Here is a 17,222-nt window from a genome sequence, read left to right as displayed (position 1 = left end):
AATAGTGCTAACTGGGGATCACCTCTGCAAATGAGTGTAGAGTGGGAGGTTTGTTTTACACAGAGGAATCCCTTAGAAAAACACACCTCATCTTTAACCACAACACACACATGCTTGCAAACCTGTGTTTGCACAAGCCTTATTACGTATCGGTTGCAAAACCCCACTCTTTGTCTACCTACTCAAGCCTGCAAGCTGCATAAAAATACTTAAATTCCCATAAATGTGTTGGAAGGACCCACATCATTTCATTAGCGTGGATTTGTTTATGTGTGTGAGTCAATCAGTGAGCAATATGGAGTTTATATCTCATGCCGTGCTTCTGACCTTCCCCCGGCTGAATCACCACACACGACCCCCGCTACCTTACATCCAAAGCTAACAAAACTACACCCTGCTCATTTGAACTTCCAAACGTCTCTTTGTAGCTCTTCTCCTGATTTTGGGAAATTGCTTAAGTCTTAATTAGTTCAGTTGGCTTGTATGGGGGAAAAGGAAACAGAACAAACTTTTCTGTTTTAGCACGTACAGTATTCACAGTATCAAGAGTCCCAGCTGCTTTTCATTTAGTTCTGACATGTCAAGATGAGTTTATTTAAGAATGCACAAAAAAACAAAGTATTGGACCTTTAAATCAGTCTCAAAAATTGTCTAAATATCCTTTCATTGCATTATAGTTCAGGGGTTATGAAACTGCAGTCCGGGGCCATAAAGGGGATACAAGGAGGCTGTCAAAGTGAACATTTTAACTTAATATATTAATGTGTATTAATACCAATAAATCAATATTTATATTTAATATGTTTAACACAATCACATATCAAAATATGCTGCTTTGGAACAATACTTTACAAATAAATCTGAATTAAATAGAAAATATTCCTGTTAATGCAAAATTCATATATCTAAAATTACCTGTGATTTGCGGTAAATATTTCTAGATAATATTTTATAAGTATACCTTTTGAATATAAAAGCTATTTTTAATGTAATGAAATTGTCATTTAATTATACAATTCTCACACAGTATAAACAGGTTTGTACACAACAAAAATATAGCTGTTTATATTTTAGCCAGGGGATCATCATATTTGATAGTCCTTAGCATTAAAACCCCCTGCATTAGATAATACAATTCAAACCAAACCGCATCTGCAAACAAATTATGGTAGATCTTTTCTCAGAAATAACTTCACTTTTCTTTAGATTTTTTAATGGATCAATTCACTTCCCTTATTACCATTATGCATGAACTATAAAGAACCTTTTGCTTCCAGATAGTTTCCAAATACTTTTTCTTCATTTTGAACAGCATATATTGTAGGTTATAATTTAGCACACTTCTTTTTGTTAAATATTTAGTTTAAAAATTGTGTTTGCGCTCTTTCTTTAAACTGATTGGCACATGGTTTGATCCCCCCCCCCCTCCCTCATGTTTTAATTTTATATAACATTTATACATTTTATTTTATATATATATATATATATATATATATATATATATATATATAAAATTTTTTTTTTTTTTTTACTGTGACTGAGCATTTTGTGTCCTAATGATTTAGTCATAATTTTGTACAGCATATTTATTTTAGAATTTAAAAACACTTTTTTGTTAAATGTTTAGTTTGTGTTTGTGCCGAGTTTCTATTAAAATAAATACCTCTAAATTAGATTTATATACAAATATGATTGACTGATTAGATAGAACAGTCATACATTTTTAACTGTGACTTAAGTGTTCAAACACTTTTTGTAGTTGTTGTTTGTCTGTCTACAAGGGAAAATAACCTAGTTTAGATGGTGTGCTAAAGCCATCTTGATTTAACTGTCTGAGAGGTCGGTGATTGTAAAAATAAAACGAATGCTGGCTCATTCCAATCTGACTTCTGTTTTTTGAGCTATTTGAAGTATCACGGATTATGGACTTCCTAAACCCACTACCTCTATCTCTAATACTTTTCTCTTCCCTGTAGCCATGGGGCTCAATCCTGAGGAACTGGAACTTCCTGGCAGTCACACACCCAGGCTACATGGCCTTCCTGACGTATGATGAAGTGAAGGCCCGACTGCAGAAGTACATCAACAAACCTGGCAGGTACAGACTTGTCTGCGCGTGTGTGTGTTACTGGATGGCTGTAATAGACATACCATCTGCTGCTGGTGCGCCGGGCCAGCCAGATGTTTTTCTCCAGTCTGGCAGACGACCCCGCTTGCATGGGAAAGTGGGCGAGGCGGAGATGTTAACTTATTACAGGAGTCTCTTTGTCTGTGCTTATGCTCTCGCCGACTCTTGTCAGCACTGCTTCTAGGATCAATATAGTTTGGAAATACACTCATGACCTTTGCATTGGTAACCCAGATTGTACCATACCCGTACGCCAAGTGTGGCGGACTGTGCCACAGGGAGACAGCGGTAGTTAAATCCAGTCTGTTTGGATTAGCTGATTAGAGAAACAGCATTGCATCAGTGCTGAAACAACTCTGAGGTCCAAAGCCAGACGGCAGGCACGATTACACCCTGTTTTGAGTTGTTTAACGCAACAGCAAGATAATAGCGAGGCCATAAAATAATAAACTTTATGGGAAAGGACTCCCCCTGTTTGAATTTCAACCGGGAAGATGGCCCTTTTTAAATGGCTGATGTGGGTTGGAGAGAGGTGGCTAAACAAACAGACGGAAGTCGAGGACGGTGGGTGGTCGAGCTGAACTGTATGCAAATACCAGTCTACTGAAGAGGAGCAGCAGCTGTGTGTGTGCGGTGAGAGAAGGTCTTGGCGGCACCCAAGGGGACTATATGTGTTTCACGCTGAGTTTCTACCCGTAACAGTCACCTGGTAAAATCAAACTTTTGACACGCTGGATGTCATATTTTTATCAGGGCAGTGACACGAGAGGCAGGGTTCATTAGTGCGGAAACACACATTCTATGTGTGATGATGACTCTGTGGTTATTGGTGACTTAGCTTGATTCCTCTGACAATCATTTCCCAGTTCTTCCTCTGGTCATTCACATTGAGTCTGTGCTCTCGGCCTACTAGGACCTGTGTCTGCCCAGTGTCACAGTGCAGAATAACCAGCCGTGGGGAGTTAAATTACCTCAAGAAACAAACACTAATAGCTGGAAGTCCATATTTGAAGTAAACCCTTTTCATATGAAAGTAAATGATGACTGAGCCAAAATGACAAAAAAAGAGAAGACATTTCTTTTTTTTTTTTGAAAGTGGTCTTCTGAACTTAACTTTGTGTGATAATGTTTGATTCACGAACAAATCATTCTCTTGAAATGGTTATTTTTAATGAATTGTTTGATCCAGTTTACAGAACCAGTCTGAATTATGTTTATGAACAAAATGTTTTCACGTCATATGGACCACTTACATGATACTTAAACGGTCATTTTTATGAATCTTTCCAACCTCAAAGCTTAAAGGGTTAGTTCACCCAGGAATTTAAATTCTGTCATTAATTACTCACCCTCATGTCGTTCCAAACCTGTAAGACCTTCGTTCATCTTCAGAACACAAATGAAGATATTTTTAATGAAATCTGAGAGCTTTCTGTCCCTCCATTGACAGCAAAGTCATTTCAACTTTCAAGGCCCAGAAAGGTTGTAAAAACATCGTTAAAATAGTCCATCTAACTACAGTGGTTCTTTGATGCCATTTTATTTTTCAGTTTCAGTGTTAGAGTTTTGCTTATTCTCTAAAAAAAAAAGTACCAAAAGGCAAATAATAAATGATGCTGATGGTGAATTATGAATAAGGAAAGGCATTTACAGTAAAGAAAAATACTGTAGCAAGTCTCATATTAAACACGAGAGATAGAGAGATGAGTTGGTAGTATAAAGAATGTTAACAAGAGTGTAGAGACCTATACAATGTTCCCCCGTGTGTGAAAAGAGCCGTGTCCAGTGTGAAAGCAGTACAGTGGAGCATTTACGGACTAATCACATTTAATACAGAGAGCTCCATTCATCCCTAGCAGCTGCATTAGAAATAACTCTAATGTAATATAGAAATCCTGCAACGATCTCTTACATCAGGCCATGACCATTTCGTGTGACGAGTCAGTGTGTTTGATCTTATGTCTCAAAATAGTGGCTCAAGTGTTGCATTTACCACATCAAATGTTCTTATTTTAGGCTTTCTAACCTTTGTCTGATCCATTTTATTTACATAGATGTTAATTTTGTGACATCACATTAAATAATTAACATTTACCATTGCAAATCGAATTCTGTGGACCTGTATTCAAGACACTTTGTATAAACTTTCCTCCTCCTGCTGAGAAATGTCAACCTGTTCTCCATCCATTCCTCCGTCTGCCAAAGTATTTTTCTTTTTTCCAGCCTCAGTGCCAGCCTGTGACACCCTGACGCTGTGGGATATTGAATGGAAAGGTTCACTCTGGTACCAGCTAGTCTCTTAATCCTGGCTGAATTTGTTGTTCAGCAGTTGCATAACCAAAAGACGTATTTGAATATCTCCATAAATGTGCTTTTCGTTTCCTTTTCCCTTTTACATTTCTCAGTTAAGGGGCATGCACAAGTAAACGTTATCCATATGGTTCAGCTTTTCTCTCCAGTGTTTGTCAAAGCCTTCGATTATTTCATAATTTCTGTTATGATATCAAAACTGTTATGAACTGGTATTGTCAATTTTCTACCCAAATAAATCATTTCTTTAATGTAATCAACCCAAGCAGAGGAAAAGCTCAAGACCATGCCAACAACCTCCAGCGGCTAAAAGAACGTCACCAGGAATCCAACCAACAAATATGAACTATGCTAGCCAATATATGTTTATGACCTATTGTCACCTGCATTGTCCATCGTGCAGGAAGCATGCTAAAAACATTTGTACCTTGCAGTTTTTAATGCTCTCTCTCACTCTGTTCCCAGCTACATCTTCAGACTGAGTTGTACACGGTTAGGCCAGTGGGCCATTGGCTACGTCACCAGTGACGGCAACATACTGCAGACCATCCCACATAACAAGCCGCTGTTTCAGGCACTCATCGATGGATGCAGAGAAGGCTTGTGAGTACCTCAGACTGTATAAACTACTAAGTAAACGTCAAAGCTTTGGCCTAGTTCTTGGTGCATGTTGAGCCATGGTGCTCATGTGCGTTTTTTTCCCCTTCTTCTCTCTATCCTTAAACTATTAATCTAAACCATTCAGCTGTACTAAATGCCCACTATCTTAACCCAATCACTTGCTTTACTCTTGTTCTCTTTCAGTTGATTTTGAGTTCACATCTCACTTTTTTTTTTTAGAGACTTTGATCTTTCTTTGAAATAATGTCTAGACAGTGGGACTGAAGACGGGTGGGTTAAAATGTCAGTATATGAATAAGTCTGAGCTCATGACTATTAATTTGCTCTTGCTGAATTTTCTGATCTTCCACACTGATTTGGCATTGTCATACAATATCATTCTAGTTTTATGTTTGATCAGATATTTTTCTTACCTTTTAATATATGAACTTTATTTGCATTTATTTGCATACAAACAGTGCACTAGTGTAAAGCAACATATTTTGTCACAAAAGGTAAATATATTATCACCCAACTCTTTATATAAAGTTGGATAAATATGTCCAACGATATCCACATACCAAAATTATACTCGCATAGGGCGATAAATACTACAGTATGTGGCATATTTAAACTGCTTGATTGCTTTTATCATCACAAAATGTAAGCAATATTAAGATATATAGAGTATGTTTCTATTCTTTATAACTTGTCACTCTTTTATGGGAATTTCAACTAAATTCCCTTTATCAGTAATTGTACTAAAATTGGTCAAAAAGTGCAATAAACCATCAGTTTTTAAGGTTTAGGAGCACTTTACTTTTTTCACTGAATTGTCTTTAAAATAAATAAATAAATAAAATAATAATAATAATTTGTGTATATGCTGTGTGTATATTTATACACAGTACATACATATGTATCTATGTATAAAAAAAATGAAAAATCTTAAATCAAATATTAAATTAAGTTAAAGTTAAAATAGTCAGTGAAGCATTGATTGGCTATTTCATATTTCAGCTACGTAAATACATGTTGTTATTATTGCCTGCATCTGAGCCAGCAGTGGTACATATTTTAATATTAACTGACTAAGTTTGATTGAGTGGGGTTCTGGCTCATATCTGCTCGTTTTGTCCCATTTTACTGGAATCAACTCCCTTAGTACCTCTGTGAAGCATCCTATCAGCTCAATATGTTCTGGGAAACTGGCAGTATGTCATGTAAACACACACACACACACTCCCCTCTTTCTCTTCATTGGCAGGTGTCTTACTGGCATGTATGTTTGATGTGTCATTTACAGGTTTTAGCTGCATGTATCTGTCACTGTTGATGTGTCAGCTGTCTCTAAACCACATCACACTAGCTTGTGGCTCTGTCTGCCCGGCCTAGTGTCACATGCCAATCTCACACCATCTGAGCTGTAACATGCTTCCCCATTAAGTTCAGATAATGCATATGATATGTTTGCATAATGCTACTTTCTGGTAAAAGACTTTCACACAAAAGGAACACATTGATTATGTTAATAGACATTTTTCTATCACCAGGCATACAAAAGAAACTGATTTCTAAAGAATTTGAACTCCCATCATTAAATTATTATTATTATTTTTTTAATTTGATTATGCTTTCAGTCTTTAATAACTGCTATCAGTTTCATTTAAGATATTTTACCATGTTAAAATCCATTCTGCTGAATTCTATCCTCACAATCAGCTCAGAAAATGTAGAAATAAAGTCTGCAGATTTTGTCTGGACGTGTCTCTCTCTCCCTCTCTCTCTCTCGCTCTCTCTCTCTCTCATCTGATTGCCCCAGCCGAGAGGTTTGATCCCTGCTGTAAGTGCAGCGATTCAGATATTGGCTGTGATTGGATGGACACTGGAAGTGGCCCAGTTTCACAGCACTGCTAATAGAGATGCCAAAGAGCCAGTTGCACAAGAGGTCATTTAACCTCATACTCTTTTTGCTGTCTTTCTCTCCATCTGTAGTTATCTGTTTCCAGATGGGCGCAGTTATAACCCAGATCTCACCGGCTTGTGTGAACCCACCCCACATGACCACATTAAGGTCACACAGGTTAGTAACGGATGCACATTTGAGTTGACTTTAGATCAGATTTAGTTTTTCATCTTCGTCATCTTTTTTCTCCTCTCTTTTTTCTGTCTTTTCAGGAACAATATGAGTTGTACTGTGAAATGGGCTCTACGTTTCAGCTGTGTAAGATCTGCGCCGAAAACGATAAAGATGTAAAGATTGAGCCATGTGGCCATCTCATGTGCACTTCCTGTTTGACATCATGGCAGGTACATATTTCAGGTGTTTTTATACTCATTTATGATACACTAGTTTATTATATGTATTTAACTATGGCTGGAGATATACATGGACATGTACAGTACCGGTAAAAAGTTTTGAATAAAACTTTTTAACTTTTTATTGATCGGTGTTACAAAAAATATATTACGCAGCACAACGGTGATAATAACTGAGTATCAAATCAGCATATTAGAATGATTTCTGAAGGGTAATGTGACACTGAAAACTAGAGTAATGGCTGATGAAAATTCAGCCTTGCATCACATAAATAAATTATATTTTAAAGTACATTCAAATAGAAAACTATTATTTTAAATTGTAATAATATTTCACAATATTAATGTTTTTTCAGTATTTTTGATCAAATAAATGCAGCCTTGATGAGCATAAGTGACTTATTTCAAAAGCATAAAAAATAGTAACGTTTCCAAACTTTTGACCAGTACTGTATATACGTACACCAAAGGAGAATTCTGTCAGTTTTTTTAAAAACATTAAATGTCTGACAATTTTTCAAAATTACAGCTTGATGCACAAACAAATTCTACTAAAATTGATATTTGTCTTGATTTTACATTTGTCTTGAGGTTTTTTCATAAGTTGCTTCTCATATTTAATCTAAAGCTCTTCACACTGTTGTCTCCTTAGTAACTTAATATCCTTAGTATGCTAACTTTATTGTGGCAAAGTTGTTTGGTGTGTTGGTAATGACAGCACAGCTGTGTGACATTCATAATTAAAAAATTATTATATTAATTATTTGTACACCATAAATATTGAAAGTATTGTTTATTTCAAACTATTTTATTTGTAATCATTTTTATTTACTTTATATTTTGTTTATTTACACACATAAATAAAAAAAGGTCTGGGGCAAAAGTTTCCCTTATGTAACAAATAAGTGGAATTACATTACATTATAAAACCCCTGAAGTGGAAGAAACACCAAAACACAATTTATCTGAATATATATAAATACCACCACACCGCTGCAGCTTTTCACACAGCTGTGCTCATGCATGAAATAAACACGTCTTATTTGCATGTGATATGAAGAAACTCTTTGCATCACATGTAAATGCTTCAGTGACAGCGCTCCGCTAATGGATCTAGTTAAAAGTGCTTTACTGGCATGCTATGACCTGAATACTGAGCATCATCAGGACTCAGTGGAGAACGAACAGCAGGTAATCTGTCTCTCCGTCGCCCTTGCATTTGTCCTGATCTCAAATGCAAGCGGCATGACAGCGGCCAGGTGAAGTAAAGGCAGATAGAGTAGGAAATGTGTGTCAGTGTATGATTGTGATTGAGGATGTTTACATGGGTGATGTTACTCATTTGGGATGAAGTGCGTATGTGTTTACATTTTTTCAGAATTCTCAGAAATGTTCTGATCTAGGGTGTTGTCCAAGCATCAGCTTCTCTTTTGATAAACAGATACTTCGGGCCCGCGGTAGAGCCAGCTAAACTTGGACGCCTCAGCCAGATCCCTGTATCTCTCCCCATATTAGATCATATTATCCTTCACTATATCACTAGAAAATTTAACGGAGCAGCAGTACTATTGTAGTGTTTTGTGTTTTTTGTTCTGTTGGGCACTGTAGTTTTTCCTCTGCTACACATTGAATCTGCTACCATCTGGGTTTTGATGGGTTTGGCTCAGATTTGTGATCATTGACCGTGAACCGCAGTCTTTACGGCATGAACATTGAAGTGAAGCGCTCAAGTTTATTAAATTCAGAAGAGCACTTCATCGAAACAATACAGGGGCCCCCAAAGTTATTTGTGAGATTAAAAAGGTATGAATGTCTCTGCCTTAGGCAATAAAATGTCAAATCAAAGTGCTCACATTTTTCAAGCAAAACAGTTCAGAAAAAACAAACAAAAACATGTTTTTAAATTGTAAAACAGAAGACATACTGCTCCAAATTAAGATTAAAAGTATACAGACACTTTCTGCTTGTGAGATGTTAGTGGAGCACGTTCATAGTTGAGGTGTTACTTTAATTTTAGATACAAGTGGTTGCTTTTGTTTGTTCTATATTTTAGTGTGAGAATGTGTGAAGAAGGATGTCATCTTTCCTTCAGGTCAGAATTGTTGTCACTGAACACACATTGTCACAACACATCTAAAAGGCCTCAGCTGTGGTCCATCATGAGTCCATTCTTAGACAACAAGAGAGCTTTTTGAATCTCCACTGCTGTTGTTCACCCTCTCGTTTTCTAAAACGGCAAGGATGGCTTCCCTTTAACCTGTGACCTGGGACCTGACTGTTAAATAAACCATTGAACCAGTTGAGAACCTAGAGAAGTGTCGTCTCATCTCAGCTGGCAGGGAGATTAATATTCATTGCTATTTTTCTGGTAAGTTTATGAACACTCATCAGTGAAGTCTTGAAGGTGACTGACTATCCCTTAGAATTCTCACTCTTTTTTAATTTTAATGGCCCTGTTTTATGCCGAGTCAGTTGGGGTTTGTTCCTCTTTCTCCGTTTAAGGCCTCTAATTAGGATTGGGTTTCAAACGATGCTTTGATGTTTTTCCGCACGACCCCTCAACCAGATGGCAGGCATGATCATCTTTTGTTCTTGTGAATATCGATACACTTTGATTCTCAGAGTTTAATGGCGGAAATGAAAAATGATTGTTCTTCATTTTGCCATGTGTAAGCCGTCTCCAGGCCGTACGGAGGCGTGCGACGTGGCGGAGTGGCCTGCGTGTGTGTCTGTCTTGCTTTGCTGTATCTTAAATCGAAAAAGAGAAATTCGGTACCAGGCCTGAGGGGGTAGCATGTGCATTCCAGCTGTTTGTAATCAAACATGACTCTTCAGATCCTGCCAGTAAAGAGTTTCCTCATGGACAAGGCATATTTCCACAACAGTGTGTCAGTGTTTACAGCGCAATACAAATAATCAGACCAGAACCGTTGAGGTTGATATCAACGACGGTACTACACCATGTGCGTGTGCTCATGTATGTTTTGAGTAAGAGGCAGTTTTCTGGACTTCTACAAGTGTTGGAGCCTTTGTGTGTGTGTATGTTTGAGAGTAACGTAACAAGTGTGTGCGCTGTTGTTTTAAATGTGCACTCAGTGTGTCCTCGACTCTTTTCTGCAGGATTCCGACGGTCAGGGTTGCCCGTTCTGTCGCTGCGAGATCAAAGGGACTGAGCCCATCATTGTGGATCCGTTTGACCCACGCAATGAAGGAGCCAAGTGCTTCTTCCTGGACCACTTCAACTCCCCTATGATGGACATGGATGACGATGATGACAGAGAGGAATCATTGATCATAGACCACATCAGGAAGGTACTACATCTATGAGATTCCCAGCATGATATCGATATTGATCCTAATTACTTTGACTACTTTTTTTTTTATTATAAAAAACTCCCAAAAAACAACATATTTTTTTAATAAGTAGTCACTTAAGCTCACCAAGGCTGCATTCATTTTAATCAAAAATACAGTAAAAAAATTCACTGTAAAATTCAATTGTAATATTTATTAATAATATATTGAACAGGTTGAGAGTTCAATATATTGAATATATTTAAAATGTAATTTATTCTGCTGTGATAGCAAAGTTTAATTTTCCATAGCCATTACTCCAGTCTTCAGTGTCACATGATCCTTCAGACATCATTCTAATATGCTGATATGGTGTATATAAAGGATAGAAAACAGCGTATTACTTACTGTCAATATGACTAAGTATTAGAAATATGAATTATTTACGCTTTATATTTTTTCATGATCTTATTGTGAACTATTCATCAGGGCATGCTATCAAAAAAGATTAAAAAATTATCTTGACCACGTAATATTTTATCTAAATTTATCAACTTGTTCACCTCTGACACAACTTTCATGTCATCAAGTCCGTTTATTTTTCAATCCTTCCCCTCCATTCTGCTGTGTAATGCCTACAATTCCTGATGGATAAAATCAAATCCAGACCTACTTTATTTTTTTTTCACTCTGGAATACGTGTCTAATGCATTTCATGTTGACTTAAAGTCAGATCACTGTCTGTTATCACAGGTTTACAAGTATTTAGAAGTTTGTTTCAGCCTAAACCTGCTCAGTAGATAAGACTTCATTCACTTCCCTGTTGTCATTCCACGACCAAGCTTCTTTTTTTCCCTAGTGGTTTTAATCTCATTCTTTACTGGACTTCAAAGAGACCTATATCTTGCTTTTATATAGGTGCAATAGTCTCCTGCTCTTCACCAGCATAAATGTCAGTCTCTTTTATTAGAAAAAGAAACCTGTTGGAACCTGCCTCACGAGTACACAACCTCCGCAGTTTCACTGAGTAGATTCATTAAATGGTAGCTTGGAGAGAAATAGAGGGCACCTTCTGGCAGGAATGTTTTTAAATAGAAATGCGGGATATTCGTTTTTTTTTTCTCTCCCTATAATGCCCTTGCGAGAGAACTTGTAGAGGATATTGGCTTCTTATTGAGTGAGAGCATGTTTGTACGAAGAGTAGCGCACAAAGAACATGTTATTCACCTTTTGATTTCCTGTAACGTTTTTTTTATCAAATTTAATTAGCAGCGTTTTCCCCCCTTATACGTTTTTTGGTGCACCACGAACAAAAGCTGTCCAGCTGCAATTGCTCATTTCATGGATATGCTAATGAGACTATTAGTTGATTAGGAAGTTGAATACCCTTAACCTGCCCTAAGCAATTTATGGAGGTAATAGGCCATTAGGATAGCTTTGTACGCAATCATGATGATGAATAATGAGTTTGTCATTTTTCTTCTCTTTGTACTGCTGTTGTGTTGTATTGCAAACATTTGATCTCAATCAAGAACCAAGATCTATGCAACATCGAGTGTTTCTGTATTTAACATTTTAAAAAAAACAAAGAAGAAAAAAAAGATTGTTGCTTGATTGTTTCAAACTCGCTATCATAATTTTTTGTATGTTGTGGAAGATTGCTACTGTATGTGGTCACTAAGATGCTCTAAATGTTTTTACATTTATGTAATTAAAGCAGAAGTAACAGAAATATCTTTGGGTGCCTTGGAGTCAAAAATGTTGTGAACGCTGTTAGCGGCAGTTATTCGAGGGGATTTTTTCAGTCATTTCATTTATGCTTAGAAAGTAAAAGCAAAGTGCATGATGAATTATGCAGAAAATTTTAAAATTCATATTTTGGAAATAAAGAAACACTGTATATGAACATTAGTAATTGTTCTTGTCTTTGCAAACACTACTAAATATGTCATAAATCACCATCATTGCTTTTTTCATTCTTTGCGTAGTCGATGGATATCCAGAACTCGCCGATAATGTCTCCGAACTCATCCCCTGTGTGTGAACGCCGGAAAACCGCTGCAGATCACATGGGCCCACACTTGAACATTCCACCCGTACCACCCCGCCTTGATCTCATCCGTTCCCCCGCTCCCAGCCCCACATGCTCTCCCAAGGTATCTTGCGGATCATGATAAATATTTGTATTCTCAATTTAATTTTCTGTTTTTTAATATTTCTCTTTTCTCTTTTCAGTCATCTCCAGGTATGTCCAGAAAACAGGACAAGCCCCTCCCTGCCCCTCCACCCCCACAGAGAGACCCCCCTCCACCTCCGCCACCAGAACGCCCACCTCACGTCCCTCAAGAGGGCCGGGCCGCCTGGCTCATCACCCCTTCGTCGGGCCTTCCCAGGGAACCTAGAGTGCCCCTGGAGGCCTGGAGTCCTAAAGACAGCACTGCTCTGTCAGACTGCAAGACTTCTGCTGCAGACCGCTCCCCCAAACTCGCCCACGCCGCCCCCGTGCACATCAACGGGAGACCCCTCAGCTGCTCTGGTGCCGACTTGGGGTTGAACCGGACCGGCCACAGACTGAATGCGCAGTCAGAGTGTAGTAAGGTTAGGAACGCACACACATTCCTTCTGGATCATGCGGATCACGTTCACACGCGCTCTTTTTGGAGAGCGACACTTTATATTAGGGCTGGAATGTCCTTCTTTGATAAGCAGAGTCAAGAACATGAGATAAGAGGAGAAAAATGACTGGACATTGTGTTTCGAAATCACCTAGAACCCTCTGTACTCATTCACAAGCCCTTACATGCCTATTTTAAGCCATAAATATTCACTTTTTTTTGCTCATAGCTGTTACTAAGCAACAGTGACGATATTCGCAGTAAAGCAGGGCTGTGAAATTTGGTGCTTGTCTTTGGCCCTGGCATTAAAAAAAGGAGGTATTTAAAACGCATTCAGCGCCTATCATTATTGCAGCACTTGCCCTCCCATCCTGACATGTGTTTTTGTATATATCTGGGTTATTGCTCCAGAATTCAAAATACACGCACATATTCATGGCTCGTTGGGAGTTTATAGATTATGCATTAAATAAGCATGTTTTGCACAAGGATTGGAGAGCTGCAAAGGGGCTCTCATTAAAACCCTTTTGGAAACTAAGAACTTCTCTAAAATGTTCTTGGTTGAATGAAGTGCATGTGAATTTTTTTTAAAAATATTTTTGTTCTACTAAGGTTTGCAGCATGCAATTATATGTAACCACCAATGGACTGTAAAATCTCTCTCTATCTCTATCTCTATCTCTCTCTCTCTCTCTCTCTCTCTCTCTCTCTCTCTCCCTCTCTCTCTCTCTCTCTCTCTCTCTCTCTCCCTCTCTCTCTCTCTCTCTCTCTCTCTCTCTGTCTCTCTCTCTCTCTCTCTCTCTCTCTCTCTCTCTCTCTCTCTCTCTCTCTCTCTCTCTCTCTCTCTCTCTCTCTCTCTCTCCCTCTCCCTCTCCCTCTCCCCCGTCCCTGGTTGGCATGTCAATGTATGGATTCATTTAGTGTCCCAGTGTGGGCACAGAGAGTTTGGCCCTGTTCTCCCAGCACAAACCCACACGGGCACTGTCCTCAGGCCACAGCTAGTGTGCAGCATCACACGCTGCTCTTGATCTCTGAAATAAACCGGCTCAGACATCTGAGGCTTCTAGAGCTCCATGATGGAGATCCTGAAGATCCTTCTAGTCTGTTCATTTGACACAATAACAGGATGATCTGTGTAATAATACCTTTAATGTTCTTTCTTTCTCATTTTCTCTCTCCCTTTCTCAATCATTTTTATGTATAATCCATCTATCCATCCATCTAGCTGGTCATCAGTCATTTCCATCCATCTGTTCTTTCCATCCATCCTTCCATCCATCTGTCTAGCTATTAATCAGTACTTTCCATCCATCCATATGGATGCATCCATCCATCCATATGGATGCATCCATCCATCCATATGGATGCATCCATCCATCCATATGGATGCATCCATCCATCCATCTATCCATCCTTTTGTCTTCCTATTCCTCTGTTCTTTTCATCTATCTTTCTAACCATCCATCCGTCCGTCTAGCTATTCATCAGTACTTTCCGTCTAGCTATTCATCAGTACTTTCCATCCATCCATCCATCCTTATTAGATTATATGAAAAATAATCTAACAACTATCATGGATAAGTCCCTTTTGGAAATCATCTGTAACTTTTATGTCAGGTTTCTTATTGAGCACTACATCCATAAATTATTTATCATAAATGGTGTTTTTTTTTAACATTTCATGTTTGTGTTCGTCTGCAGTCTTTCATCAACGGTCTGTTACCTGGTGATGAGTATGATGTCCCTCCTCTGCGTCACTCCCCTCCCCTTTTGGACCACAACCAGAGGTGAGTCTCACACACACACACACACACACACACACACACACACACACACACACACACACACACACACACACACACACACACACACACACACACACACACACACACACACACACACACACACACACACACACACACACACACACACACACACACACATCCCTGGAGCCCTGCTGTGGCTCTTGTTCTTTGTGTCCATGTTGATCATAATCACTGTAAAGCAGATCAATCTGTCTCTCTTTATTCTGAAGGGAGCCTCACCAAACAACTGTTTACCCTCCCCAATTCACTCATATTGTCTTCATATGATTACAAATTACCTGTTTACCGCTCTTGAGCAATGTTTTACTGTGGACTTGCTGATTTCATTGTGATGCCAATCCAGATCATCTTTTCATGCTTTGCGCATTGATCTGCTTTTGTGATGTTTAATGACTAAATTATTATTTTCTCGCATGTGTTTTTTTGTTGTTGAAAAGATGATAAGATCATGTAGACCTAATGAATGTGTCAATGTGATCCAGGGATTGTGTGCACAGGCTGCATCCTGTATATCTCTAGAGGTCTGTCAGAACAACACACACACACACACACACACACACACACACACACACACACACACACACACACACACACACACACACACACACACACACACACAGCAATGTTTGGACACATGTGCACCAATTATGCAAGAGCGCTAGGATCCGGAGAGCATGTGCTCTTTAAACAAACATAAAGACACACACACACACACACACACACACACACACACACACACACACACACACACACACACACACACACACACACACACACACACACACACACACACACACACACACTGCAGTGATGGACTTCCTGTGGGGCTTTTGAGGGAATTAAGCAGAACCAGCCTATGAGAGGTTGCACTCCAAGCAGCAAGCCATATTTCCTCTTCAGTCACAAACACTTATGCTCTTTCTTTCCCTTATATTGTGCTATGGGTGTTGAATTTTTTTGTCGTTGTTATTATTATTATTATTTGTGATAAGGTTCAAAGTTGTGGGAAGGAGGAGGCTGGAACCGGCAAACATTCAAACAATTTTAATTATCAAATAAAAGAAATACAAAAACAAAAGTAGCCCCTCGCGGACGACTGCTGGCTACACAGAGCAGAAATAAAACACAAAATAAACTCAGGCCTGTTCCTCTCTCGATCTTCAGCGTCGTCGCTCCTCCTTTTATGCTTCCGCTCCTTCGTGAGAGATGCGAGACCGGTGCGTTCATTATTACTCACGCCACCGGCCTCACGCCGTTCTCTCACGTCCCTCGGCCTCGTCCTGCTCGCCACATTATTATTATTATTATTATTATTATAATAAGATAGTCAAGAATAGTGGTGAACTTAGTAAACTTTGCCTCTTACCTTGCACCGTTTGTACTACAGACATAAATGATGCCTCACATTATGCTGCTTATTCAGGAAAGATGTGCTGTGACTTGATAAGTGATTGGATTTTTACCTGGCTAATGATAAAGTTGACTTTTGCATTTATAAACTGCAAAGCAACATCTACCTGCATTACACAACCCTATAGTAGCATGTTAAAAACTGCTCAGCCTAAGCAACTCCAGTAGATGTTGCTAAGGTGTTATTTTAGATGTTGCTTTGCAGTTTCTCAATGCAAAAGTAAAAAAAAAAACCTGTTACTAAGGTGTTCTAAATACTGTCAATACGTTGATACGGAGTAGTATGTTGCTATACAGTAGATAGTGTTCTAAAACACTGAATGCACAGCAACATACTAAAAACTACTCAGTACATTGTTATTGCTAAGTTGCTCTGCTTATTGTTGATGCGTTGCTCTAAAGTTGGTAACGAGTGGTTTTCAGTATGTTAGTACAGCGATTTATACAGATAGATAGTGTTCTAGAAACACAATAAACACTTTACCAGACTACTTTTTTACATTGTTATGCTGTTTCAGAATTTGCCTGACTACTATAACACCCGCACCCTAGCACTAGTCATTGGTTTGGTTGTCAATGTTAATGGCTTCATTCATGCAACACTGTTCTGCTCCTCTCAGCAGTTCCTGCTACAAGAAAAACTGTGTTTCTGTCACCGCTTTGACAAATGAAACCGAGTGGTTCTGGAAACCACAATGGCTGTTGTTTAGAGCCCTGAAG

The 17,222-nt window shown here is 38.5% G+C and overlaps 1 protein-coding gene across 1 annotated transcript in view; it reads left to right on the top strand.

Annotated features, from left to right (window-relative positions):
* cblb (Cbl proto-oncogene B, E3 ubiquitin protein ligase) overlaps positions 1-17,222 on the top strand; it is a 65,388-nt gene that overhangs the window by 42,013 nt on the left and 6,153 nt on the right. Inside the window, exons 6-13 of the mRNA XM_077242431.1 lie at positions 1,977-2,098; positions 4,904-5,041; positions 7,034-7,121; positions 7,217-7,348; positions 10,478-10,669; positions 12,640-12,807; positions 12,887-13,249; positions 14,968-15,053. Of these exons, the coding sequence (XP_077098546.1) occupies positions 1,977-2,098; positions 4,904-5,041; positions 7,034-7,121; positions 7,217-7,348; positions 10,478-10,669; positions 12,640-12,807; positions 12,887-13,249; positions 14,968-15,053 (1,289 nt within the window). The remainder of the gene's footprint in view (positions 1-1,976; positions 2,099-4,903; positions 5,042-7,033; positions 7,122-7,216; positions 7,349-10,477; positions 10,670-12,639; positions 12,808-12,886; positions 13,250-14,967; positions 15,054-17,222) is intronic.

Source organism: Siphateles boraxobius, unplaced genomic scaffold (assembly GCF_051911475.1).
Source record: "Siphateles boraxobius isolate OS27281-9 unplaced genomic scaffold, OSU_SipBor_1 25, whole genome shotgun sequence".
NCBI classification, from domain to species: domain Eukaryota; kingdom Metazoa; phylum Chordata; class Actinopteri; order Cypriniformes; family Leuciscidae; genus Siphateles; species Siphateles boraxobius.
The sequence above is the reverse complement of the archived record's forward strand: the minus strand, read 5'-3'. Positions and strand labels throughout refer to the sequence as shown.